This window comes from Melospiza melodia, chromosome 23 (assembly GCF_035770615.1).
Source record: "Melospiza melodia melodia isolate bMelMel2 chromosome 23, bMelMel2.pri, whole genome shotgun sequence".
Taxonomy (NCBI): domain Eukaryota; kingdom Metazoa; phylum Chordata; class Aves; order Passeriformes; family Passerellidae; genus Melospiza; species Melospiza melodia.
This window is the reverse complement of record NC_086216.1, coordinates 9023836-9050396: the sequence shown is the minus strand read 5'-3', so window position 1 is coordinate 9050396 and position 26561 is coordinate 9023836. Positions and strand designations below refer to the sequence as shown.

General features: G+C 58.9%; 1 protein-coding gene across 5 annotated transcripts; it reads left to right on the top strand.

Moving 5' to 3' along the window:
- Positions 1 to 3719: 3719 nt before the first annotated feature.
- RHOBTB2 (Rho related BTB domain containing 2) lies at positions 3720 to 25202 on the top strand. Of its 5 annotated transcripts, XM_063175339.1 has the most exons (11): positions 7331 to 7438; positions 7892 to 7969; positions 16418 to 16619; positions 16785 to 16888; positions 17572 to 17757; positions 18471 to 19501; positions 21713 to 21831; positions 21914 to 22064; positions 22152 to 22240; positions 24026 to 24131; positions 24224 to 25202. In XM_063175339.1, the coding sequence occupies exons 1-11, from the start codon at positions 7386 to 7388 to the stop codon at positions 24460 to 24462; spliced, it is 2358 nt and encodes a 785-aa protein (XP_063031409.1). In that variant the 5' UTR covers positions 7331 to 7385; the 3' UTR covers positions 24463 to 25202. The 5 variants fall into 5 exon arrangements, with proteins under 5 accessions (XP_063031408.1, XP_063031407.1, XP_063031409.1 ...); XM_063175338.1 differs by lacking the exon at positions 7331 to 7438 and adding an exon at positions 3720 to 3841 and having other exon boundaries at positions 21914 to 22240; XM_063175337.1 differs by having other exon boundaries at positions 7328 to 7438; positions 21914 to 22240.
- Positions 25203 to 26561: the final 1359 nt, after the last annotated feature.

Genomic DNA, 26561 nt, shown 5'->3' with positions numbered 1-26561 from the left:
CGGTGCGGGAGCCGCTTCCCCTCCTCCGGCGGCAGCAGCAGCTCCGCAGCCTGGCAGCTCCTGATCCCAGCGGGGCTGGCACGGCCTGGCACGGCCCAATCCCGGCCCCATCCCTCTGTTCCCACACGCTCCTGATCCCACCGGGGCTGGCACGGCCTGGCACAGCCCAGCCCGGCCTCATCCCTCTGTTCCCACAGCTCCTCATCCCACCGGGGCTGTCACGGCCTGGCACGGCCCCATCCCTCCGTTCCCACACGCTCCTCATCCCACCGGGGCTGGCACGGCCCAATCCCGGCCCCATCCCTCCGTTCCCACAGCTCCTCATCCCACCGGGGCTGGCACGGCCCAATCCCGGCCTCATCCCTCCGTTCCCACATGCCCCTCATCCCACCGGGGCTGGCACTGCCCAATTCCGGCCCCATCCCTCCGTTCCCACACGCTCCTGATCCCACCGGGCCTGGCACGGCTCCATCCCAGCCCCATCCCTCCATTCCCACACGCTCCTCATCCCACCGGGGCTGGCACGGCCCAATCCCAGCCTCATCCCTCCGTTCCCACACGCTCCTCATCCCACCAGGCCTGGCATGGCCCAATCCCGGCCCCATCCCTCCGTTCCCACACGCTCCTCATCCCACCGGGCCTGGCACGGCTCAATCCCGGTCCCATCCCTCTCTTCCCACATGCTCCTCATCCCACCGGGCCTGGCACGGCTCCATCCCAGCCCCATCCCTCTGTTCCCACACACTGAGCCCCTCTGGAGCTCCCCGAATTCCCGCATTAAGGAACACTCCTGTTGTTATCTCATTGTACCCCATATTTCTCAAGTCCCATCCTGTACCAAGCTGTTCTTCTCTGCAGCACAGTCCTTCATGATGTGTCTCCTCAGGGGCTCCTCCTGGCCTCTCGACCCACCCCTGTTTATTCCAGTTACCTTCACGAGCTACAGCTGCTGCCCAGCTCGTTTGGAGTAACTGGGACCCACACAGATCTTACAGGGACTCTCTCCATAAAGACCCACTTATTTAATACATAGATCTTACAATACATAGACTTTAACAGGGACTGTCTCCATAACAATACATATATTCAGGCCCCCCCACATTCCTGCATTAAGCACTCCCCATTCCCGGCTCCTGCAGCCACCGGGAATTGCTGCAACCCCGACACGCGACAGCAGCTCGGAGGGAAAGCGTTGGGAAACGCTCAGGTGTGACCTCTGCCAACCTGTGTGGCTGCAGGAATCGGCATGGAAGCGTTTCCACCTTTTCCCTCGCACTCTGCTGAGCATCCAGCCCTTGGAAAGGAGATAAATTTCTGCCCCGTGCCTCGTGGATGCTCTAATTGTGATTACAGCCCTTCAGCGATGACAGCAAAAAATAAACAAACGCCTCTCCCAGGTGCCAGGGCCCGGCTGGATGAGGCTCGTGGGAAAGCCCTGGGGCAGCAGGATGATGAGGGGATGAGGAAGGAGCATCCTCTGCTCTGACTCAGCTCGGGCTCTGCCCGGTCCCACGAGCTGGGACGGACCGGGAGGGTCCCAGCGCTCACCCTGCTGCCCCCTGTGCCAGCTGGGCATCGGGACCCCCGTGGACCCCTGGCTGGGCAGGGGTGGGCTATTCATTCCACATTCAGCCTCCATCAGCTCTTCCCTTCCATCCCTGCTTTGTTTCCTCCCTCTTCCCAAGGCTCTCCGCAGCCCGGCTGAACCCTTCCCCAAACCCTGCAGGGAAAACCTGGAGCTGGAAGGGTTAAATTGGTTCAAATCCCCGCTGTGGATGCACTTATACCAGATTAACCTTTGCTTCAATAGGCTCCCAAATCACTCTGAACTGGCTTAACCCTTCCCTAAATGGGTTTAACTGGTTTGCAGCAGGGGCTGGTGGAGCTTTAACGAGCTCTCAGCTGAGTCCCAGCCCTGGTGCTTTCCTGGGAATCCCTGAGCCCCCTCATGATGCCCCAAAACCAGTTTGGGGGCTGGAAGGAGGTGAGGGCGCTTCCCATATTTGGGGGGAATCCTTCAGCGTGAGCACCTTTTCCACAATATTTTCCATCTTTCTTTTCCAGGACATTTTCCAGCTTCTCCCCTGCCCAAGTGTTTTTTCACAGCCCTTTGTCCCCCTGGCTCTGAAGGGGACCCCAAAATCTCCCCTATTTACAGTTCCTCACACCAGCAAAGTCACACCTGCTGCATCTACACCCCAAAAACCCCCTAAGCTGTAAAGTGACAGAAAACAACTTGGGGACCCCAAACCAGCCAGCAAGGCCCCCCCCTTTTCCACCTACCCCTCCTTCCAACACCAGCACCCCCAGTGCCAGGGCTGAGCCTGGAGGCAGTGAGGGCTGGGATCCCCCCAAGGTGATCATTTGGGAACAATTTGGGCGAGACCGGGACCATGTGAAGATCCTCCGGACTGGCAACGCTTCCCTTGCTCTGTGACCCTGCCGAAGAGCCGCCTTTTAGTGCCTCCCACCAAATTAGGCAGAAAAATCCTCCCGAGATCCCTCCCTAAGCTGAGCCGTAGCAAAGCTGTGCCTGCAGAACACCCTGGAGGTGCCGGAGAGCCCCGCAGCACCTCAGGGTGGAGGTGCTGGCCCCGTGTGTGCCGAGCTGCACGTTCCTGCTCTTATCAAACCCACCGGGATCAGCTCCAGCTCTGGCTCCCGTGCCAGGGCTCTGCAGCGAGAGGATCGCGTTCGAGGGGCCCCTCCTGCCCCATTATCCCATTTGGTGCTGCCCCATCATCCCATCGCTCCCCTCCTTTCCCACTGAGTCACTCTCGTGCCTCCTTTCCGTGGCCCGTGGCCATTTCCCCGCTGCTGCCTCGGTTCCCATTGACTCACCCATTTCAGAGCTCACCCTCTCTTTTTCCAGGGCATTTCTGGTCACTCGGGCTCACCTGGCACCTGATTCCTTCCCTGCAGGGACGGGGAGGTGACACTTTGTCCCGGTGTCCCCAGTCCTGTGGGTTTTTTTTTTCGCTCCCAGTTTCAGGCTGGGCAAAATTTTTAAGTCACCACTGAAGCCATTAAAACCTCAAATCCTTCCTCACCAGCGAGCCAAAGCTCTGGAAAACAAGGATTTATTCTGCTATTCCCAAGCAAAATTATTTCTGAGCAATAAAAATGCTCCTTGGGCTACTAAGAAGACCCACAAGCATCAGGTATTCCAATATTCCAGCATTTTCTTCTCAGAGCAGGAGGCAGCTCCAAAATCACCTTCCAGCCTGTGCAGAAATGCCATTCCCAGGCCACTTTCCTTTTCCTGGAGCAAAGGATTCTCCCTATTTCTCACAGTAGCTGCCATTTGCTGCTGTGGGGTGTTTCTGTTTGTTTGTTTGTTTTTTTTTCCCCATAGATCATGAGAAAATTAAAAGCTTTGCAGAATTCTGATGCAATCAGTGCCTCAAACACTTCCTTCACGCTCCCCATCCATCCCTTCCTCCGTGGAACCATCCCATGGTTTGCTTTCTCCAGCTGTAGCAGAGGAAACATTTAGGAACGAGTCTGAAAGACTTGGGGGACAAAAATGGGATTTTTTTTAGGGGGGAAGCAGAGAGACTGAGGCCCTGGCGCACCCAGAGCCGGCCTGAACGGCTCCGAGTGGAAAATTCCTGTCCGTTGAGCTGGGATTGTGGTCCAACAGGTTTTTAGTCCCGGCCCCTTGAGTTGTGTCAGTGCAAAAACTCATCCCTAGGGCATTTGTTTGGATCACATGGGCGAGCGTATAAAAATGGGTGCTGCCAGTCCGGGCTAGTTTGCACCTGGAAAGGGCAGGAGCTGCTGGAGCAGAGGGAAGGAAGAGCCGTGGGACAGAGCAGAGCAGAGCGGGCACTGCGCTCAGGTAACCCCGGGGCCAATCATCCCCCATTGCCCTGGCGGCGCCCATGGGGCGTGGAGAGGGTGAGGGTTTCTCTGTCGGCAATTTAGGGGGAAATGCAAAGGCTCTGAGAGTTGGGAAATGGAGGAATTGTGCGGGAGAAAGGCCGGACTGTGCCCTAGGAGCGGCTCCAAGCGCCCCCGGTGCCCAGGGGCGATGCAGGTGGCACTCACAGTTTCTCCTTCCCTCACAACCCCCTGGAGCTGTTCAGAATTGGGGTGCGGGACCTGTGGGGTGCTTTGGTGGCCCTCAGGGCAGAGTAGAGGCAGAGCCACGTGTGAGGAGACACCGAGATGTGCGGGAGAAAGGCTGGATCCTGCCCTAGGAGCGGCTCCAAGTGCCCCCGGTGCCCAGGGGCGATGCAGCCCCTCCGGAGTGGGTGGCACTCACAGTTTCTCCTTCCCTCACAACCCCCTGGAGCTGTTCAGAATTGGGGTGCTGGACCTGTGGGGTGCCTCGGTGGCCCTCAGGGCAGAGAAGAGGCTGCTCAGGCAGAGCCATGTGTGAGGAGACACCAAGACGTGTGGGAGAAGGGCTGGATCCTGCCCTAGGAATTCTCCAAGCACCCCCAACGCTTTTCCCCGTGGCCAGGGGCGATGCAGGTGGCACTGGCAGCTCCTCCTTCCCCCACGACCCCTTGGAGTTGTCCAGGATTGGGGTGTGGGACCTGTGGGGCGCCCTGGTGGCCCTCAGGGCAGAGGAGAGGCAGAGCCACCGAGAGAGCGCGGGCAAGGAGTTTTCCAGCATGGAATTTGGCCCCGCTCTCCCACGGGAAGGGGAGATAAAGCCGAGATAAGGGCGAGATAAAGCCGAGATGAAGCTGGCGGCTCTCCCTGGTTGCTGCTCGTGTTTCGGTCACGGCTGTTGGCGGCTCCTGGCAGGTCAGCAGCACTGCCATGAGGGCTCTCGGGGCTCTCAGTGGCTCCTGACACACCGGCAGCAAGGCCACGAAGGCATTCAGGGCTGTTGGTGGCTCCTCACAGGTCACCAGCAGGGCCACAAAGGCATTCAGGGCTGTTGGTGGCTCCTCACAGGTCACCAGCAGGGCCACACCGCCAGCCAGGTCTGCTGGTGGCTCCTGGCAGGTCAGCAGCATGGCCATGAAGGCGCTCAGGGCTCTCCTGGCAGGTCACCAGCACCGAGGTCTGTGTCACCTCCCTGCCTTTGTGCCCTGCAGGGCAGCAGCAGAGGCAGCGCTGCCTCCCTGGCCCCTGGGGTGTGGAAGTGCCTTTGGGAACCCGGAGCTGTTTCACAAGCCCGGCCTTGGATGAGGAAAGAGGGAGATCCTCCTGCCCCGGGGCTCCCTCAGCTCTCAGCGCTGGCACCCCCACGTTCCTCCTTTCCTGCTCTTCCCTCCCTCCTCCCTCTCTCCAGAAGTTTTCTCCCCACTCAGCTTCTCTGCTCTCCATCCCCACTTGGAGACAGTTGCTTGGAGACAGACTCCTGGCTCTTTGATGTTTTAATCCCTTTTATTTTTTAATGGGGGAACAGTGGGAGACGGGTGCCACCACTCTGGCTGGGAGCAGACTGGGGAGGAGAGTCCAGGAAAGATCTGACACCAGAGGGAAAGGTCTAAACCGAGCAAAAGCAGCATTTTCCCCTCATCAGGAAATATCTGACCCCCACCAAGCCCTGTCACGCTCTGTGCCCAAAAACAAATCCCAGGAGGGTCCTATTTTCTCCCTTCTCACCCCAGGCCCCCGCCCAGGTGTGGCATGAGGATGAATTCCTTGGCTGGGGGTGGCTTGGAGGGTTATTTTCCCTTTCTGACGAAGAGCCCAGCCTGGTTGGCAGCATTATCCGCCTATTTTCTGCTCTGCTCTCCGTAGCAAGAGAAACCAGGAGAAAAAGGGAAACAGAGAAGCCGCAGGACGCACCGTTATGAGAGGAACTTTCCCCAAAATAGAAGCTTTTCACAGTTTTTTCACGAGGCGTCAGCAGCTCTTAATGCTGTAGGAAACTGTGAATCCTGCCTGGAGCAGCCTGTCAGTGCTCCAGGCTGCAGCTGCAGCTTCTCCCAGGGTGTGGGGCCGGCTGTGCCCCCCAAAATCTGCTTGGAGCGTCGGGAGCAAACAGCTGGAAGCACAACCTCGGCTGTGGTTCCACCCCAGCAGCTCTTTGGGGGTGGGAAATACAGCAAATCCCAGCTGGAGGGCGCAGAAATCCTGCAAGACCTTGAGTTTCGCCCTGACCTGGTTTTTAGCTGCAAAAGATGCGTCTGGAGAGCCCCAAATGTTGATTAGCTCAGCGCTGGGGCGAAGGGAGCTGGGCTTGTGCGAGGAGTTTGCGTTTTTACAGGAGCACACACGGCTCCTTGTGGTTGTAAATATTTATGAGCTGAGCGATGGCTCCCCGGGCTCTGCAGCCCTATCGATGGCGGGGTGAGCTGTGTCAGGTGTCAGGTGGCTGATTCCAGGGCTGGGACACGGCATCCAGCCGGGGCAGAGAATTCCTGCATGCAATGGAATTTCCAGAGCCCCCCCAAACTCCTGGTTTCAGACAGCCCCTGCTGCTTTGGCAGGGCAGGGGATGGAAGGTGCAAAAATGTTCTTTTTTGCTAGTTTTAGACCTTTCCTTCTCGTGGCAGCTGTTTCCCAGGCTCTGCTCCCCACCAGTGTGGTGGCACATCCCAATGTGTCCTTTTGTCCCCACTGTTCCCCCACCAGGGATGGGTTCTGCCATTTTTGCAAAGTTCTGGTTGAAGATTTCTCCTGGCTCCAGTTGGGTGCTGAGCCTGTAAATTCCATTTTCTTTTTAGACCTTTCCTTCTGATGGCAGCTGTTTCCCAGGCTGTGCTCCTCAGCAGTGTGGTGGCACACCCCAATGTGTCCTTTTGTCCCCACTGTTCCCCCATCAAGGTTGGGTTCTGCCATTTTTGTGAAGTTCTGGTTGAAGATTTTTCCCGGCTCCAGTTGGATACTGAGCCTCTAAATTCCATTTGTTTTTAGACCTTTCTTTCTGGTGGCAGCTGTTTCCCAGGCTCTGCTCCCACCAGTGTGGTGGCACATCCCAATGTGTGTTCCCACTGTTCCCCCATCAAGACTGGGTTGCCCATTTTTGCAAAGTTCTGGTTGAAGAGTTCTCCCAGCTCCAGTTGGGTGCTGAGCCTGTAAATTCCATTTTTTCAGAGCTGCCACCTCCCTCCCTGGCTGCTGATGGGCCATGGGGTGCTTGGAGCAGCTGTCCTGAGCTGGAGACCCCTTGTAGGCTCATCCAGGCAGCCAAACTGCAGCATTTGGGATCTTAGAGAAGCAAAACGGAGGGGTGACCCTTGCTGCTCCTCCTGGTGAACCCATGGATGGATCCAGCACATGGTGCGAGCCTGGAGCCCACTCCCTGCCGGGAGCCAGCGCTCTGCTGGCTCTGCCAGGAGCAAATCCCAGGCTGGACTCTGCCCCTGACGTGTGCAGGATGCGGTGACGGGGAAGGAGGGACAGCCCCTTGCCCTGTCTCGCTCCAGAGCCTTGGCCAAAGCCACCATGCCAGGGGACTCGGTGGCCTGCGGGCCATGCCAGGAGCCAGGCACCGCCCAGGGAGCTCAGATCAGCTCTTAGGCCAAGGGTGAGGAGCTTGGAGAGGGGTGGGAGCTGGGAGAGCCCCTCTGGGGCTGAGGGGAGGTGTCACTGTGGAACTTTCAGAGCAGGGGACAGATCTGTGTATATTCCATGTTTTGGCTGATTTTTAGGGTGGCATGAGGAGGGCAGAGCTGGCAGTGAGACACGGGGAGACAAGGGACAGCTGTGTCCCACACCAGGACGCTGCTTGGCCGGCCACCCATGATTTGTAGGGTGGCATGAGGAGGGCAGAGCTGGCAGCGAGACATGGGACAATGGGGCGACAAGGGACAGCTGTGTCCCACACCAGGACGCTGCTTGGCCAGCCCAGACCTCGCCTTCCCAAATCCTTTCTGCCCCCAGGGCGGGGAGGTGACACCGAGTGGGGAGGGGGTGGCTTTAGGATGCGAGCCCGTGTTTGGGGTGGTCTCAGGGGATCCCTGTGCCCTCTCCCCTGCAGAGCCTGCCAAGAGAAAGCGATGGAAAGCCCGGGGAAGGGCAGCCCTGCTGGGAAGATGACAGCCATGGCTCACAGCCTGTAAGTATCTGCTGCTGCCGCCTCCTCCCGCCCTTGCTCCTGGCGCTTCTCCCCCGGTCACTTTCTCCGGGGACTTTGCTCTTTGCTCCCATCCCACCCACGCCACAGCAACGCCTCCGTTCCCCGTGGATGAGCTGGAAAACGGCAGAGAGAAGGCAAAGGCAGGGTGCTGGCGCTGGGGGCTTTGGGAATGTGTGCTCTGGGGTTTTTGGGGTGTCCCCATGTCCTAAATCCGCTTTGTCCAGTGAGGGATGCACTGCCTTGGTCTGTGCCAGCCTTGCAGCCCCTTGCAAGGTGAACGATGCTGGATTTGGGGGGCAGAGCCAGGAAAGCTGTAGAGGTTGCAGAGCATCCAAGGAGCATAAGGAAAATTGGGTTTGGGTTTGGATTGCTGAATCTTGTCCCCAGCGAGGCTGGGCAGGGTCATGGCAGCACCTGGGAGGGGTGGAAATGCCTTTGGATTTAAACTGGAATGTCATAAATTTTACTGGGGCTGGAGCAGCATCCCCTCATATCTTGGATATCCTGAGGGCTTCTTCATTCCTGGCTGGGGAGGAGGAGGAGGAGGGAGGATGCTGTGGGATGGAAAGGGGGCTTGGTGTGACCCCCAGAGCAGGATCATGGAGCTGGACAGATGGAATTCCTTGGGGACAGGTTCAAGAGGCCTAAATTGAGGACACACTCTCAAGCTGTGCCAAGGGAGATACAGGCTAGAATTAAGGAGGAAGTTTTTTACAGAAAGAGTGGTCAAATACTGGAATCATCCACCCAGGGAGGTGGCGGAGTCACCATCCCTCGATGTGTTTAAAAAAAGACTGGATGTGGCGCTTGGTGCCATGATCTAGTTGAGGTATTAGAACATGGGTTGGACTCGGTGATCTTAAAGGTCTCTTCCAACCTAGAATTTCTGTGATTCCGTGAAATTGCAGACATGGGAGCGGGAAGCAAAAGGCCTTTTAATCACAGCCCTGGTGGGGATCACAGCGCTGAGGGAGGGGGATGGCCCTGGCAGCTGTGCCACACTATGCCATTCCATGCCATGCCATGCCATGCCATGCCATGCCAAGCCGTGCCACAGCTGGGGAACGGTCAGCTGAGACTCGCTGTCCTCCTCCCTGGCAGGAGAGGGGCTGTGACGGCCCTTTCCCCGGCCGTGCCCTCCTCGGTGCCCCGGTAACCCTTTCTCCCGGGAAGGAGCGGGGCCCGTGGAGCTCGGCAGCCGCCGGAGCGTTCCGCCCGCGGGTGACAATCGCGCTTTTGTTTTGCCTGGCTGCCAGAGGGGCAGGCGGGAATTTGGCTGCCCGGAAAGCTGCCGGGAACCCTTTCTGCCACAATTAAGCACCTGCTACAAGAGAGCAAATAAGCCAAATCATGCGGCTGGCAAACAAGCTTTACGTGTTCCTTCCCCGTGACCCACTCCAAGGAGCAGAAAGCTCCAGGCTCCGCGGCTCGGCTGCCGCAGCTCCCGGGGCAGCGATTCCATAGGAATTCCGGGAGCTGCCTCCAAACCCAAAAAGGGCTTTCCCCTCCCCACATTAGCGGCTCCATCTCCTTCTGCTATGGAGAGACAGATCCCCGTGCTGCGAGTTCGGTGAGGCTGGGGCCGGGCTGGGGGGGCCGAGCCGTGCCGAGCCGGGCCAGCGCTGCGGCGCCGCATCAGTGCCGGGGCCTGATCCGAGATCAGCGACCAGGGCAGGCAGGGGGCCGAGCCTAGCGCGGGGTTGGGCAGGGAGAGGCGGCTGAAAGGCCCGGGGATGGGGAGAGAGAGAAAGGCTGAAAGGCACGGGGATGGGGAGAGAGAGAAAGGCTGAAAGGCTCGGGGATGGGCAGGGAGAGAAAAGCTGAAAGGCCCGGGGATGGGGAGAGAGAGAAAGGCTGAAAGGCTCGGGGATGGGGAGAGAGAGAAAGGCTGAAAGGCCCGGGGATGGGGAGAGAGAGAAAGGCTGAAAGGCTCGGGGATGGGGAGAGAAAGGCGGCTGAAAGGCTCGGGGACGGGCAGGGAGAGAAAGGCTGAAAGGCTCGGGGATGGGGAGAGAGAGGCGGCTGAAAGGCTCGGGGAAGGGGAGAGAGAGAAAGGCTGAAAGGCCCGGGGATGAGCAGAGAGAGGCGGCTGAAAGGCCCGGGGATGGGGAGAGAGAGAAAGGCTGAAAGGCCCGGGGATGGGGAGAGAGAGAAAGGCTGAAAGGCTCGGGGATGGGCAGGGAGAGAAAAGCTGAAAGGCCCGGGGATGGGGAGAGAGAGAAAGGCTGAAAGGCCCGGGGATGGGGAGAGAGAGAAAGGCTGAAAGGCTCGGGGATGGGCAGGGAGAGAAAAGCTGAAAGGCCCGGGGATGGGGAGAGAGAGAAAGGCTGAAAGGCTCGGGGATGGGGAGAGAAAGGCGGCTGAAAGGCTCGGGGATGGGCAGGGAGAGGAAGGCGGCTGAAAGGCCCGGAGATGAGGAGGGAGAAGCGGCTGAAAGGCTCGGCAGGGATGGGCAAGGAGAAAGAGGCTGAAAGGCTCGGGGATGGGGAGAGAGAGGCGGTGGAAGGCTCGGGGATGGGGAGAGAGAGGCGGTGGAAGGCCCGGGGATGGGGAGAGAGAGGCGGTGAAAGGCTCGGGGATGAGGAGGGAGAGGCGGTGGAAGGCTCGGGGATGAGCAGAGAGAGGCGGTGGAAGGCTCGGGGATGAGGAGGGAGAGGCGGTGGAAGGCCCGGCGGGGATGGAAGCGAGGATCACATGATGCGGATATGCGGGGTCAGAGCCGGGCCCGCGCCTTCCCGGCGGCCGCGCTGCAAAGATGACTCGGAGGTTTTTGGTGCCCCGAGGGTTCAGATTTCGGGGAGATGCCCTGGGGGCGAGGAGGGGACTGCAATAAGGAAAAAGGCAGGAGTGCAGCGTGTGGCCTGTGCTCGGAGGGCACACAGGGATGGAGCAGCTTTGCTCGGGGGTGCTCCGGGGGGCCTGCGGGGCTTGTGAGGGGTCTCCTCCACCCCCAGCACCGCACATGGCCCAGCTGGGAGCTGGCACCTCCCGAAATTTGGGGAGAGGGAAAGGTCTCGAGAGGGTGCACCCCTACCCCAGATCAGGATTGGGGGGCACTAGGGGGGGGTCGGATGCAGAAGAAGGATGGAGGTGAGATTTAGGGGGGAGTGAGGGTGTCACCCCCCCTATGGATGTCACAGAGGAGGAGCAGGGGCAGGGTGGGGGGCTCATGCAGAGGAGGTATAGGAATCCATGGAGTGCGGGACTGGGGGCCAGGATGGGAGGGTTTTAGGGCCAGGATGGGGGTCCCAAGGCAGAACTGGGGGCACAGCAGAGCCCCCTGAGAGGGAGATTTAGGGGCGGGATGGGGTCGCATGGAAGGCAGGACTGGGGGGCACAGTCCCCTGCCAGGGAGAATTAAGGACACGATGGGACACGGGGGGGTCCGAAGGCAGAATTGAGGGCTCCCCTGCGAGGGAGGGTGAGAGGATATCACGGGGTCTCAAGGAGGATTTGGGGGGACACGACAAAGCAGGGGCAGGACTTAGGGGGAGCATGGGGATCCCAGCGCAGGATGGCGGCCACAGCGGAGCCTCCTGCCGGGGACAAGCCGAGGGTCCCCGTGCGGGGCAGGACGGGCCCGTACCCCCCCCGGGGACCCCCCCCGTGTCTGTGCGAGCCAATGCGCGGCCGCGGGGGGGGGCTGGGGGCGGGGCCCGGCCGGGGCCGCTTGTTTTTTGTGAATGAAAGGCGGGGCGGCCGCGACTGCAGCGCGCAGGGCGGTGCGCGCAGGGCCGCGATCGGCGCACGGCTCCGCGCAGGGCTCCGCGCAGCGCAGCGGGCCGCGGATGCGGAGCTCGGGGCGGCCGAGGCGCCGCCATGGGCCCCCGCGGGCCCGGCCCTGAGCCGCGCAGCCGTGCCCAGCCGAGCCGCGCCAGCCGCGCCGTGGCCATGTCCGGAGGGGCGAGCCCGGCCCCGGCCCCTGGGAGCCGCCGCTTCGTCTGTGTTGGTGTGAGTACCGGGGAACCCCCCCCCTCCCCGCTTCTGCTCCGCTCCGCGCATCCCGCCCGGCCCGGCCCGGCCCGGCTCCGGACTGGGCACAGCGAGGGCCCGGCCCCTCCGCCGCGCCCCGCACCCCGGTCCGGGTGGCTCGGGTGCCCCTCGCCGTGTCCCGCACCCCCTCCCGGTGCTTCCCGTCCGCCTCGCGGTGCCCCGCACCCCTAAGCTCCCCGCGATGCCCCGCACCCCCATCCAGGTGCTCCGAGCACCCCCAAGCTCCTCGCAATGCCCCGCAGCCCCGATCGGGTGCTCCGAGCACCCCCAGGCTCCTGGCGAAGCCCCGCAGCCCCGATCGGGCTCTCCGAGCTCTCCCGAGCCTCCTTGCGGTGCCCCACACCCCCGGCCTAGGTCCTCCCCAGTCTCCTTGCCGCGTCCCGCACCCCCGATGCGGGTGCTGCCAGCACCCCCAACCTCCTCGTGATGCCTGGCCTGGGTCCTCCCCGACCTCCTCTCCGTGCCCTGCACCCTCTCCCGGTGCTTCCCGTCCCCTTTGCATTGCCCCACAGCCCCGGTTCGGGTGCTCAGAACATCTCTGAGCCCCCTTGCGATGCCCGCTCCCGTTCCGGATCCTCCCGACCCCTTTGCGATGCCCACACCTTCTCCCGGTGTTCCCCGACCCCTCTGAGATGCCCGCACCCTCTCCAGATCCTCCCGAGCCCCCTTTCAATGCCCGCACCCTCTCCCGGTGTTCCCCGACCCCTCTGCGATGCCCGCACCCTCTCCGGACCCTCCCGACCCCCCTGCGATGCCCGCACCCGCACCGGACCCTCCCGAGCCCCCTCCCGATGCCCGCACCCTCTCCGGACCATCCCGACCCCTCTGCGATGCCCCGCAGATGCTCCGAGCACCCCCTCGCCCCCTCTCAATTCCCCGCACCCCCAATCCGGCTGCTCTCCCGGTGCCCCCCGTGCCCTTTGCGGTGCCCCCGGTGCCCGCCGCATCCCCCGGGCCCGGCCGTGCTGCAGCCCCGCTCGGGGCCCCGTTCCTCCCGCGCCGCCTCCCGCCGCGGCCTCCACAGCCCCGGCTGCTTCCGCTGCTTCCTCCCGCACCCCGCGGCTGCCCCGAGCCCCCCGTTATTTTTGGGCATCGCCGGCGTTTCGGGGCGGTTTGGCCCCGGTTTGGGGGGCTCTCCTCCCCTGGCGGGGTGCGGGATGGAGGATTTGGAGCCTGGGGGTTGCTAAGCGACGGCTCCCGGGGTGATGGTGCAGTTGCCTTGGCAACCGCGGGCTGGGAGCCTGGAAGGAGCAATTTTGGGGTTCTCCTTCGGGAGGTGTGGGTGTGAATTGGGTGCCCGTGGTTTGGGTGGGGGGTTTGGGCTGGAGCAGCCCTGCTCCTCTGGGAAGAGCTTTTCCTTCGGGGGGAACTCCAATCTCTCGGCATCTCGGGTTATTTTTACTCTGCGGGGGATTTTGGAGCTGTTCTCTGGAGAGAAGTGATGGTGGGGAAGGTGAGGAGGGGGCTTGAGAAGGCTCAGGCCCTCCTGGGGTGGTGTTGTGGGTGAGGGGCTGTGACCTCCTCACTGTGGGGCCAGCAGAGCCCCGCAATGAGGTTCTGCTTTATTGAGAATTCTCTTTTTATCCCCGCCGCCGTCCCCCTCGTCCCCTCCTGACGGCAGGCACTGATCCCACAAGGATTTAGCCCTTAATTCCCATCAGGCACCAGACTTCCCAGAGCTGGCTGGGCCGGGGGTGGGCTGAGCTCCCCACGAGGGACAAACATCCCAAGTGCCAGCTGCGCTTGTCATTCCTGCGCCTTCCCCCTCCATCCCAGCCAGCCCGGCCCTAAAAATAACCTCAGCAAAGCTCCCCGAGCACTCACACACCCCCCCAGCCCGGAGATCTCCGCTCCCACAGAGCCCAGCTGATCCCTGCGAGGAGCAGGGCACAGGGGGTGCCAGCAGCGAGGGATGGAAATGGATTTTGAGGGGCTGATGGGCACGGAGCCCACCTGCCCTGCTGTGCTGCTTTGCAGCGCCCTTCACGATGAACTCCCCGCATCCCAAAGGATGGAGGGGGCGTGCAATGCGGCGACAATCACTCAGAGAAGTTTTGCCCGGCGTGGCAGCGCTGGCACCCGAGGTGCCCTGGATTTGTGCCGCCTGCCTTGGCCTCCCGCTGCCCCAGGTGTGCCCGGGGAGGCTGCGCAGCGAGGGAGGCGCTCGCTGCTCACATTGGGAAGTCCTTGCCGGGCTGCCGGTCCGGGGAGCTGCGGTCCCACGTGCCGGGGCTCAGTTGCCATCGTTACCGGGTATTTTCGCTCGCTGCGCTGCTGTGGTTTATTACAGCAGCTGGTGTGGTTTATTACAGCAGCTCGGGAGGCCGCTGCCAGGAGGGGGCAACGAGGGGGGAAGAGATGCCTGGCCTTGGGAAGTTCAGAGGAATTGGGATGTTGGGGTTTTTGTCCTTCTTGACATCCCAAGAGGGAAGAGATCTGTGCCCCTGGGAAGTTCAGAGAAATTGGGATGTTGGGGTTTTTGTCCTTCTTGACATCCGAAGGGGAAGGAGATCTGTGGCCTTTAGGAAGCTGAGAGAAATTGGGATATGGGAGTTTTTGTCCTCCTTGATATCCCAAGGCGAAGGAGATCTGTGGCTTTAGGAAATTGAGAGATATTTGGATGTGGGGTTTTTTGTCCTTCTTGATATCCCAAGGGGGAAGAGATCCCTGGCCTTGGGAAGTTGAGAGAAATTTGGATGTTGGGTTTTTTTTGTCCTTCTTGTTATTCCAAGGGGAAAAAGATCTGTGGCCTTGGAAAATTCAGAGAAATTGGGATGTGGGAGTTTTTGTCCTTCTTGTTATTCCAAGGGGGGAAAGATCTGTGGCCTTGGGAAATGCAGATAAATTGGGATGTGGGATTTTTTTGTCCTTCTTGATATCCATAGGGGAAGAGATCTGTGCCCCTGGGAAGTTCAGAGAAATTGGGATCTTAGGGTTTTTGTCCTTGTTATTCCAAGGGGGAAAAGATCTGTGCCCCTGGGAAGTTCAGAGAAATTGGGAGTTTTTGTCCTCCTTGATATCCCAAGGGGAAGGAGATCTGTGGCTTTAGGAAGTTGAGAGATATTTGGATGTGGGGTTTTTGTCCTTCTTGTGATTCCAAGGGGAAAAAGATCTGTGGCCTTGGGAAGGAAGTGCAGAGAAATTGGGATGTTGGGGTTTTGTCCTTTTTGCTATCCCAAGGGGAAGGAGATCTGTGGCCTTGGGAAGTTCAGAGATATTTGGATGTGGAGTTTTTTGTCCTTCTTGATATCCCAAGAGGGAAGATATCTTTGCCATTGGGAAGTTCAGAGAAATTGGGATATAGAGTTTTTTGTCCTTCTTGTTAATCCAAGGGGGAAAAGATCTGTGGCCTTGGGAAGTTCAGAGAAATTGGGATGTGGGGGTTTTGTCCTCCTTGATATCCCAAGAGGGAAGAGATCTGTGCCCCTGGGAAGTTCAGAGAAATTGGTATGTGGGGCTTTTTCTCCTCCTTGATATCCCAAGGGGAAGGAGATCTGTAGCCTTGGGAAGTGCAGAGAAATTGGGATGTGGAGGTTTTTTGTCCTTCTTGCTATCCCAAGGGGGAAGAGATCTGTGGCCTCGGGAAATTCAGAGAAATTGGAATGTTGGGGGTTTTTTTGTCCTCCTTGTTATCCCAAGGGGGAAAAGATCTGTGGCCTTGGGAAGTTCAGAGAAATTGGGATGTGGAGGTTTTTTTCCCTTTTTGCTATCCCTCAATGCCTCAGTGTTTTTCCCCCTGGAAACCACATAAACCCTCAGGTTCATGCTGTGATGAGTTAATTCAGGCTGATTTAGGCTGTGGCTTTGAGCAGGGAATGGGTGGCACACCTGGGCCCACCTGGGTGCTGCTCATCAGCTTTGCAGCACCCATAGCAATCTGACATCTCTCTCAGGAGAGCTCCTGGGAGCTCTCCCGATCCCTGTGGCTTCTGAGCCTCTGGGAATCCTAAAAACCTAAGGAGTTTCTTGCTGCCCTTAGCTGGGAGCAAACATCCCCTTGGGAATGGGGTGGGAAAAGGGGGCCAGGTCAGTGTGCCCTGCCAGACAGCAGAGCCAGGCTGTGCCCGTGTCTGCACTCAGTCAGGCGGCTCTGGAAGCTTCTCTTGCAAACGCTGGAGATGGAGAAAAGGAAGAGGAGGAAGGGAGAGGAAAAAAAAAAAGCCTCATCTCACATGAACAGGCATGAGCCGGGAGGGAGGAGGGCGCAATCCAACGCAGGCCATGTGTCTGACGTGGCACAGCAGCCACACTGCCACCAGAACATGAAATTTTAAAGGGGACTGGCGGGCACGGCGAGCTGGGAAGGGCTGGGCAGCTGCTGCAGAGCTTCCCCGAGCTGCCAGGGAGTGTCAGCATCCTCCTGCTTTGTGCTGCTCTGGAGACACCCCTGGCTGGTCCTGGCCGCGTTTGCCGAGCCCTCGTTATCCCCCGCAGGTCCCAATTAATGGATTCTGACATGGATTATGAGAGGCCAAACGTAGAAACCATCAAGTGCGTCGTGGTCGGGGACAACGCGGTGGGCAAGACCCGGCTCATCTGTGCCCGTGCCTGCAACGCCACCTTGACCCAGTACCAGCTCCTCGCCACCCACGTGCCCACGGTGTGGGCCATCGACCAGTACCGCGTCTGCCAGGAGGTGAGGGCTGCCCTGGAGGCTGGGGGGCTCACAGACACCCCATGGGCACCCCATGGGCACCCCAAAGAGGTGGGCTTGTGGCTGACTCCCCGCCGTGGGGACAGCCCTGCTGCTGTCCTTGTGAGGCTCAGGGATTGAGGAGCTGGATGGTTTCTGTTCCCCCAGGTGCTGGAGCGCTCCCGGGATGTGGTAGATGATGTCAGCGTGTCCTTGCGCCTCTGGGACACCTTTGGTGACCACCACAAGGACAGGCGCTTTGCCTACGGCAGGTAGGTATTGGAAAAAAAGGCTCCCAATATTCCCAGTTAGATTGTGCCTGGGCCAGTCTGACCCTCGCTGCCGGGCCAAAGGCAGCAACTGCGGTGTGTCACCCCAGAGATACCTTGGCTTGCTGGAGATTGCAGCTGGGCACTGAACAAGTCCAGGCTTGTTAGGAACCCCGTTTACCTCAGGAGGAATGGCTTCAGGTGATGGTGAAGAGAAAAAGGAGAGGATTCTGCTGGAGGGTTTAATGTCCAGAGGTTTATTCCATGGTTACAGAGGTCTGAACGTGAGGACCTGCTCCAACAGAATAGAGACCGCATGGTCTCATGACCTTTTTAAGCTCAGGGACAGGGGGAGGGGAGGTACAGGTGAGCCACCAACCAGGTGAGAGGGGCAGGGTCTCAGGGGAAGATGACACCCAGACAGGCCAATGACCTCTGGGCACAGGGGCATCCTTTGAACTTGACCAAGCACACGACGCCTTGCTGGAATGTTCAGCCTGATTGACAGGACTCACTCAGCATGGGGGCAAGGGGGAAGGGAGAGAGACACAGGCACACCTGGGGGAATGACCTGGAAGGCCAAAATGGGACATTACAGCACACCACAACAGGTAGGGACAGACACTACTCCAGGGAGGGAGGGAGTCCCCAGACAGGACCTTGACCCCTGCCTTGTCCCCTCACAGGTCCGACGTCGTGGTTTTGTGCTTCTCCATCGCCAACCCCAACTCCCTGCACCATGTGAAGACCATGTGGTACCCGGAGATCAAACACTTCTGCCCCCGCGCCCCCGTCATCCTGGTGGGCTGCCAGCTCGACCTGCGCTACGCCGACCTGGAGGCCGTCAACCGGGCACGGCGACCCCTGGCCAGGTGGGACCCCGTGCCCTGCCTGCCCTCCTCATCTCAGGAGCTCTCTGCTGTTGGAGTGTTGGGGGGTAGGATGGTTGGGATGGGTGGAGATGAGAGATCTCTGCAGCCAGGGCTTGGAACTTGTGGTTTATTGCAGAGGGGCCCTGCTGGGAGCTGCCAGGCACAGCTCAGAGCAGGCTGAGAGAAGAGAGGGGGAGAGAGGATGAGAGGGTGAGAGAGTAAGGGAGTAAAAAGGGTAAGAGCGTAAAAGGGTAAGAGAATAAAAGCGTAAGAGAGCGAGGTTCCCGTTCCAATACCATAAATCTTCTTCTGTGTTAAATATTCTAATTCTCACTAACCAGTCTAGTACAATATAAAAATCCTACAGCATTTACATACAGCCTATAAAAATCATTACATTGCGATACTGTGCTACATTTTAAACCCTAAAATCTCCTCTTTGGGCCCTTCTGCCAAGCTGTAGGGTCTGCTCTGAGCCTTGGAGCTGTCTGCAAGCAGAGGGTGTTGTTCCATCACAAGGGGATCACCTTCAGCCAGCCACACCATTGTTTTCCAGTTGTTCAGTAACTGAGGGATCTCAAAGCTTGCTTTCATTTCCATCTCACTTATAATTTCCATATTCTCAAAATCTTTTGCCAGACCATCATATTTATAAGGCTTTCCTGTTTCATCTTTCCCAACACTCTCCATTAATTATCTCCTGTCTATTTCAGGCCAATTAAACCTAACGAGATCCTTCCCCCGGAGAAGGGCAGGGAGGTGGCCAAGGAGCTGGGGATCCCTTATTACGAGACGAGCGTGGTGGCCCAGTTCGGCGTCAAGGACGTCTTTGACAATGCCATCCGTGCCGCCCTCATCTCCCGCCGCCACCTGCAGTTCTGGAAGTCCCACCTGCGCAACGTGCAGCGGCCCCTGCTCCAAGCCCCCTTCCTGCCCCCCAAGCCCCCTCCTCCCATCATCATCGTCCCGGACCCCCCTTCCAACAACGAGGAGCGTCCGGCCCACCTCCTGGAGGACCCCCTGTGCGCGGACGTCATCCTGGTGCTGCAAGAGAAGATCAAAATCTACGCACACAAGATCTACCTCTCCACCTCCTCCTCCAAGTTCTACGACCTGTTCCTCATGGACCTGAGCGAGGAGGACCAGCAGAGCGGGGGCGCGGGGCACGGCTTCGGGGCGGCGGCCGTCACGGCGGCGGCCGAGCGGGTGCTGCACCAGGAGGAGAGGCACCACGGGCGGGATTTCCTCCTCAGGGCCGCCAGCTTCGACATCTGCGAGAGCGCCGAGGAGGCCGGACCCGGCCAGCGCAAACCGTGCCTTAGAGCCTCCACCAGTGACGGCATCCTGCGCGGCGACCGCTACGAGAACGGCGAGCGCGGGCTGCGGCGCGGCCGGAACCTCTCCTCGTGGAGCAGGGCCTTCACCAGCATCCAGGAGGAGATGGCCGAGGACCCGCTGACCTACAAGTCCAAGCTGATGGTGGTGGTGAAGATGGACGCGTCCATCCAGCCGGGGCCTTTCCGGGCCGTGCTGAAGTACCTGTACACGGGCGAGCTGGACGAGAACGAGCGGGACCTGATGCACATTGCCCACATCGCCGAGCTGCTCGAGGTGTTCGACCTGCGCATGATGGTGGCCAACATCCTCAACAACGAGGCGTTCATGAACCAGGAGATCACCAAAGCCTTCCACGTCCGGAGGACCAACCGCGTGAAGGAATGCCTGGCCAAGGGGACTTTCTCGGGTACGGCCCCGCGAGCAGCAGCCTGGTCCTTTGTGGGGGCTCAGAGTGTGGGTGGGAGCTCGGAGCTCGTGGCTGTGCCTCCCCCGGGGTTTTTGTCACACTTTGGGGATTTTTATCACCGTTTTTCCCCCTGAGAAAGTGAGTGTGGAGCCCTTCCCCAGGGCTTCCTGCTCCCCGGTTGGTCCAGCAGCTCTGTTTATTTATGGAAGAGCTGCAAAAGCCGCTTCCTCCTCTCCCAGCCCGGATTTCACAGGGTCATCCTGATTTATGAGGAGCAAGTGCCCTTAGTAGGATTTCCCCAGCTTTGCAGTGAGCACCACGAGCCACAAGCACGAGGTGACATCCCAGGGGGACGAGGTGACATCCCAGGGGGACGTGAGTGTCCCAACCTCCCTCTCTGGCTGGATTTGTTTTATGGAGATGGATCCTAATATGGTCAGGCTGTCCCTGTAGGGACAGATGTGTGGTGGCCCCCTGGGAAAAGCTGTGGAGAGCAAGATAAGAACGAGCAATATTTTAGGGAATGCTGGATAAAAATGAGAGATATTTTAGGGAAAAGTTTTAGGGAATGCTGGATAAAAATGAGCAGTATTTTAGGGAAAAATTTTTAGGGAATGCTGGATAAAAATGAACGATATTTTAGGGAATGCTGGATAAAAATAAGCGATACTTTAGGGAAAAGTTTCTAGGGAATGCTGGATAAAAATGAGTGAAATTTTAGGGAAAAAATTTTGGGGAATGCTGGATGAAAATGAGCGACATTTTAAGGAAAAATTTCTAGGGAATGCTGGATAAAAATGAGTGATGTTTTAGGGAATGCTGGATAAAATTAAGAAATATTTAAGGCAAAATTTCTTAGGGAATGCTGGATAAAAATGAGCAATATTTTCAGGAAAAATTTTTGGGGAATGCTGGATGAAAATGAGCGACATTTTAAGGAAAGATTTTTGGGGAATGCTGGATGAAAATGAGCAATATTTTAGGGAAAATTTTTAGGGAATGCTGGATAAAAATGAATGATATTTTAGGGAATGCTGGATAAAAATGAGCGATACTTTAGGGAAAAGTTTCTAGGGAATGCTGGATAAAAATGAGTGAAATTTTAGGGAAAAATTTTTGGGGAATGCTGGATGAAAATGAGCGACATTTTAAGGAAAAATTTTGGGGGGATGCTGGATGAAAATGAGTGATGTTTTAGGGAAAATTTTTAGGGAATGCTGGATAACAATGAACAATATTTCAGGGAATGCTGGATAAAAATGAGCGATACTTTAGGGAAAAGTTTCTAAGGAATGCTGGATAAAAATGAGTGAAATTTTAGGGAAAAATTTTTGGGGAATGCTGGATGAAAATGAGCGACATTTTAAGGAAAAATTTCTAGGGAATGCTGGATAAAAATGAGCGATATTTTAGGGAACGCTGGATAAAAATGAGCAATATTTTAGGGAAAACTTTCTAGGGAATGCTGGATAAAAATGAACGATATTTTAGGGGAAATTTTTGGGGAATGCTGGATAAAAATGAGCGATATTTTAGGGAAAAATTTTTAGGGAATGCTGGATAAAAATGAGCAATATTTTCAGGGAAAATTTTTGGGGAATGCTGGATAAAAATGAGAGATATTTACGGAAAAATTTTTGGGGAATGCTGGATAAAATTGAGCAATATTTTAGGGAATGCTGGATAAAAATGAGCGATATTTTAGGGAAAAATTTTTAGGGAACACTGGATAACAATGAGCAATATTTCAGGGAATGCTGGATAAAAATGAGCGATACTTTAGGGAAAAGTTTCTAGGGAATGCTGGATAAAAATGATTGAAATTTTAGGGAAAAATTTTTGGGGAATGCTGGATAAAATTGAATGATATTTTAGGGAAGATTTTTAGGGAACACTGGATAACAATGAGCAATATTTCAGGGAATGCTGGGTAAAAATGAGCGATATTTTAGGGAATGCTGGATAAAAATGAACGATATTTCAGGGAATGCTGGATAAAAACGAGCGATATTTCAGGGAATGCTGGATAAAAATGAGCGATATTTCAGGGAATGCTGGGTAAAAATGAGCGATATTTCAGGGAATGCTGGATAAAAACGAGCGATATTTCAGGGACACGGCAGGCTCTGTCCCCTTCCCTCCACTTCCCCGGTGTGAGGCGTTTTGTGGCTGAGCCCCAGGTGCCAGCAGCGCCCCTGTGCTTGTCCCCAGATGTCACCTTCGTGCTGGATGACGGTGCTATCAGTGCCCACAAGCCCCTGCTCATCTCCAGCTGCGACTGGATGGCCGCGATGTTCGGCGGCCCCTTCGTGGAGAGCTCCACCAACGAGGTGAGGAGAGCGCCCCGGGAGGGTGGCACGGCTGGGGAGGCGACAGCGTGCGCCAGGAGGTGACAATGTGTGCGTCTGGCAGGTGGCACTCCCTCACACCAGCAAGAGCTGCATGCGGGCGGTGCTGGAGTACCTGTACACGGGGCAGTTCAGCTCCAGCCCCGACCTGGACGACATGAAGCTCATCATCCTCGCCAACCGCCTCTGCCTGCCGCACCTGGTGGCTCTCACAGGTCAGTCTGGCTGGCTGCAGCGTGGCAGGGTGGCTGTCACCTGTCCCAGCCACCCCCCTGAGCCCGTGTGTCCCCCCCCCTGTGCAGAGCAGTACACGGTCACCGGGCTGATGGAGGCGGCGCAGATGATGGTGGACATCGATGGGGACGTGCTCGTGTTCCTGGAGCTGGCTCAGGTAGGGCAGGGGCCCGGGCTGCGGGGCTGGGGGTGACACACACAAAGGTCTGGAAAGGCTTGGGGTGACACAGAGGGGTCTGGCAGGGCAGGGGGGTCACACAGAGAAGGGTCTGGCAGAGCAAGAGGTGCTCCAGGTGACACACACAGGGGTCTGAAAGGGCTTGGGGTGACACAGAGAGGGGTCTGACAGAGCAAGCGGTGCTCCAGGTGACACTCAGAGGGGTCTGAAAGGGCTTGGGGTGACACACAGAGGGGTCTGGCAGTGCTGGGTGCGCTCAAGGTGACACACAGAGGGGTCTGGCAGGGAAAGAGGTGACACACAGAGGAGTCTGGAAGGGCTGCGGGTGCCCAAGGTGACACACACAGGGGTCTGGCAGGGCAAGAGGTGCTCCAGGTGACACTCAGAGGGGTCTGGCAGTGCAGGGGGTGCTCCAGGTGACACAGAAAAGGGTCTGGAAGGGCAGGAGGTGACATAGAGAGGGATCTGGCAGGGCTGGGGTCTTCGAGGTGACACACAGAGGGGTGTGGAAGGGCTTGGGGTGACACAGAGAGGGGTCTAGCAGGGTAAGAGGTGCTCCAGGTGACACACACAGGGGTCTGGAAGGGCTGGGGGTGACACACAGAGGGGTCTGGCAGTGCTGGGTGCGCTCAAGGTGACACACAGAGGGTTCTGGCAGGGAAAGAGGTGCTCCAGGTGACACACAGAGGGGTCTGGCAGTGCTGGGGATGCTCCAGGTGACACACAGAGGGGTGTGGAAGGGCTTGGGGTGACACACAGAGGGTTCTGGCAGGGAAAGAGGTGACACACAGAGGAGTCTGGAAGGGCTGCGGGTGCCCAAGGTGACACACACAGGGATCTGGCAGGGCAAGAGGTGCTCCAGGTGACACTCAGAGGGGTCTGGAAGGGCAGGGGGTCACACAGAGAAGGGTGTGGCAGGGCAAGAGGTGCTCCAGGTGACACACAGCAGGGTCTGGAAGGGCTTGGGGTGACACAGAGAGGGGTCTGGCAGTGCTGGGTGCGCTCAAGGTGACACACAGAGGGGTCTGGAAGGGAAAGAGGTGACACAGAGAGGAGTCTGGAAGGGCTGCGGGTGCCCAAGGTGACACACAGAGAAGGGTCTGGCAGAGCAAGAGGTGCTCCAGGTGGCACACAGAGGGGTCTGGCAGGGTAAGAGGTGCTCCAGGTGACACACAGAGGGGTCTGGCAGTGCTGGGGATGCTCCAGGTGACACACAGAGGGGTGTGGAAGGGCTTGGGGTGACACACAGAGGGTTCTGGCACGGAAAGAGGTGACACACAGAGGAGTCTGGAAGGGCTGCGGGTGCCCAAGGTGACACACAGAGGGGTCTGGAAAGGCAGGAGGTGACACACAGAGGGGTCTGGCAGTGCGGGGGGTGCTCCAGGTGACACACAGAGGGGTCTGAAAGGGCAGGAGGTGACACACAGAGAGGTCTGACAGGGCAGGAGGTGACACACAGAGGGGTCTGGAAGGGCTAGGGGTGACACTCAGAGTGGTCTGTCAGTGCTGGGGGTGCTCCAGGTGACACTGAGGGGTCTGGCAGGTCTGGAAAGGCAGGAGGTGACACAGAGGGGTCTGACAGGGCTAGGGGTGCTCCAGGTGACACACAGAGGGGTCTGTAAGGGCAGGAGGTGACACAGAAGGGTCTGGCAGCTCCAGGAGCTGGCCAACCATGTCTGGCCTTGGATGCCCGTGGAGCAATGAGGTGGAGCCCTGGTGCTGGCCCTTCTGGTGGCCCTGAGCTGGTGTCCCATCCCTCCCCAGTTCCACTGCGCCTACCAGCTGGCCGACTGGTGCCTGCACCACATCTGCACCAACTACAACAACGTCTGCCGCAAGTTCCCCCGCGACATGAAGGCCATGTCGGGAGGTGAGTGCCGGCCGGGGGGGGGGAGGTGGCACAGGGGGAGGTGGCACAGGGGGAGGTGCCAGCGGCGCCCTCACGCCCCCGTGTGCCCGCAGAGAACCAGGAGTACTTCGAGAAGCACCGCTGGCCGCCGGTGTGGTACCTGAAGGAGGAGGATCACTACCAGCGGGCGAAGAAGGAGCGGGAGAAGGAAGACTACCTCCACCTCAAACGGCAGCCCAAGAGGCGCTGGCTCTTCTGGAACGCCTCCTCCTCCCCTTCTTCCTCTCCTTCATCGTCGGCAGCCACAGCCTCCTCTTCCTCCTCCTCCTCCTCCTCCTCGGCTGTGGTTTGAGAGCCCCGGAGGAGACGGGGAGCAGGAGGAGGAGGAGGAGGAGGAGGAGGAAGGGCGGATGCCCTGCCCCAGCGCCTGAGGAGCAGCTCTGGCCCCGCACGGAGGGGCGGCCGCTGGGCCGGAGGAAGGGCGGGATCCCTGCCCTGCTCTCCCCGCGGCAGGAGCGGCGCAGCCCGAGCAGCAGCAGCAGCAGCAGCAGCAGCAGGAACTGGCGTCTACAGCAGCACCAGGGCTGTGCTGTGGTTTCATCTCATGGGGAATTCCTGTTGGAAATCGGTTTTGTTTTCTGGAGCATCGTCAGCATGAGGAGGAGGAAGATGGAGATAAAAGAAGAAACGCATCCAGCTTCCACTTTGATTTGGAACCAGAAGCTCTGGGATGTGGTTGGGGTGTCTGATGGCATCTCACCACCTGGAGCCACCGTGGGGGTCCTGCCACCCCCCTGGACTCGCAGCAGGGTCAGGCACAGGGCAGGGGACCCCGGTCCCCAAATGCCTCCAGGCACTGCAGGATTTCCCCTGCAAGTGGGGTCTGTCCTAATTCAGGGCATGGAGAGGACCAGAGTCCTCTCCTCCCTGTTCTTAACTCTCCAGTTTTGTTTAGACAGAAACTTACAGCAAAAAAAAGCCCCAAACCCACACCCACTCCCTCAATCTGCCACACCAGAAACCAACCCCGAGCCCTGGGCTGGGGATTTTAGCCTGGAAGGCTCCATTGTAATAAATGGTATTTTAAAAGCCCGGCGTGGTCCCTGTGTGTGTGGGAGGAGCAGCTGGACAGGCACACACCCCTGTGCCAGGCCGGGGTGATGCCATCCCCGCCTTGCAGCGCTCCTGGGACGGGCAGGGACAGCCGGGCCTGGCAGGACCCACCCCTGGTGGATTTCCATCGGACTGACTCTGCCTGTCCCTCCTGCAGGGCTGCCAGGGCTGCCGACCTCCTCGCCCTCCCCAGCTGCCATGGGGAAAGCTCCCTGGAGCCCATCCCTGCCGAGGCTGCTGCTGGAGGAGCGCTGGGGGTGCTCCTGGTGGCTCCCTTCCCACCCCACTCTGCTCCTCTGGCCCCTGGAGCCTCCCCTGTGCATGGCCGCCCTCAGCAGGAGCCAGGGGGCTCCTCACCCTCGGCAGCCCCGGCCAGCAGGGAGGAGCACGACTCTCTGTCCTTTCCACACAACCTGGGCACTCACCGCTGCTTCCGAGTCCTGTTTGCCTTGCCCGAGCCCTGGCACTGAACCTGCATGTGCCCAGGTCTGCATGCTCAGGGGGCACAGGGCAATGCCCACAGGGCACGAACCCTGCGGGCAGCTCAACAGCAGCTCCTGCTTCCCGCCCCAGCCCCACGCTCCTGAACATGGAATTTTAGTGCAGGGGCTGGGGAGCAGCTGCAGGGGCCTTTGGGGGGCTGAGCAGAGCCCTTTTGTCACTAAGCACTGCATGGATTTGCAACACAGCTACTGCAACACACAGAGCCCTGGCTGGTGGAGCTGGAGCCCCCCGAGCTGGCACGGGGACGGTGGCATCCCCTGCTTTGGGACAGGGATGGTGGCACGCCCTGCTCTGGCACGGGGACAGTGGCACCCCCTGCTCTGGCACGGGGACACTGGCACCCCCTGCTCTGGCATGGGGACAGTGGCACCCCCTGCTCTGGCATGGGGACACTGGCACCCCCTGCTATGGCACAGGGACAGTGGCACCCCCTGCTCTGGCATGGGGACAGTGGCACCCCCTGCTATGGCACAGAGACAGTGGCACCCCCTGCTCTGGGACAGGGACAGTGGCACCCCCTGCTCTGGCACGGGGACAGTGGCACCCCCTGCTCTGGGACAGGGACAGTGGCACCCCCTGCTCTGGCATGGGGACAGTGGCACCCCCTGCTCTGGGACAGGGACAGTGGCACCCCCTGCTCTGGCATGGGGACAGTGGCACCCCCTGCTCTGGCACAAGGCTCTGATCTGGGTAATTAAAGGCCAGGATGGCTGCTGAGGGCTTTCCCTGGCACAAAGGACCCTTGGGGACCATCCCTGGTGGGGTGGCTGAGCATTAATTCCCTGGGCTGAGTGCCCAGTGCCACGTGGAGCAGCTGGTGCCCACTGGGACCCT

What these genes read in the sequence shown, in the direction of transcription:
- RHOBTB2 (XM_063175337.1), top strand. Translation starts at nt 7,386, where the DNA reads ATGCCAGGAGCCAGGCACCGCCCAGGGAGCTCAGATCAGCTCTTAGGC. An exon ending in ACAGCCATGGCTCACAGCCT is followed by an intron (nt 7,970 to 16,417) that starts GTAAGTATCTGC and finishes TATCCCCCGCAG; the next exon opens with GTCCCAATTAATGGATTCTG. An exon ending in TGGAGAGCTCCACCAACGAG is followed by an intron (nt 21,832 to 21,913) that starts GTGAGGAGAGCG and finishes TGCGTCTGGCAG; the next exon opens with GTGGCACTCCCTCACACCAG.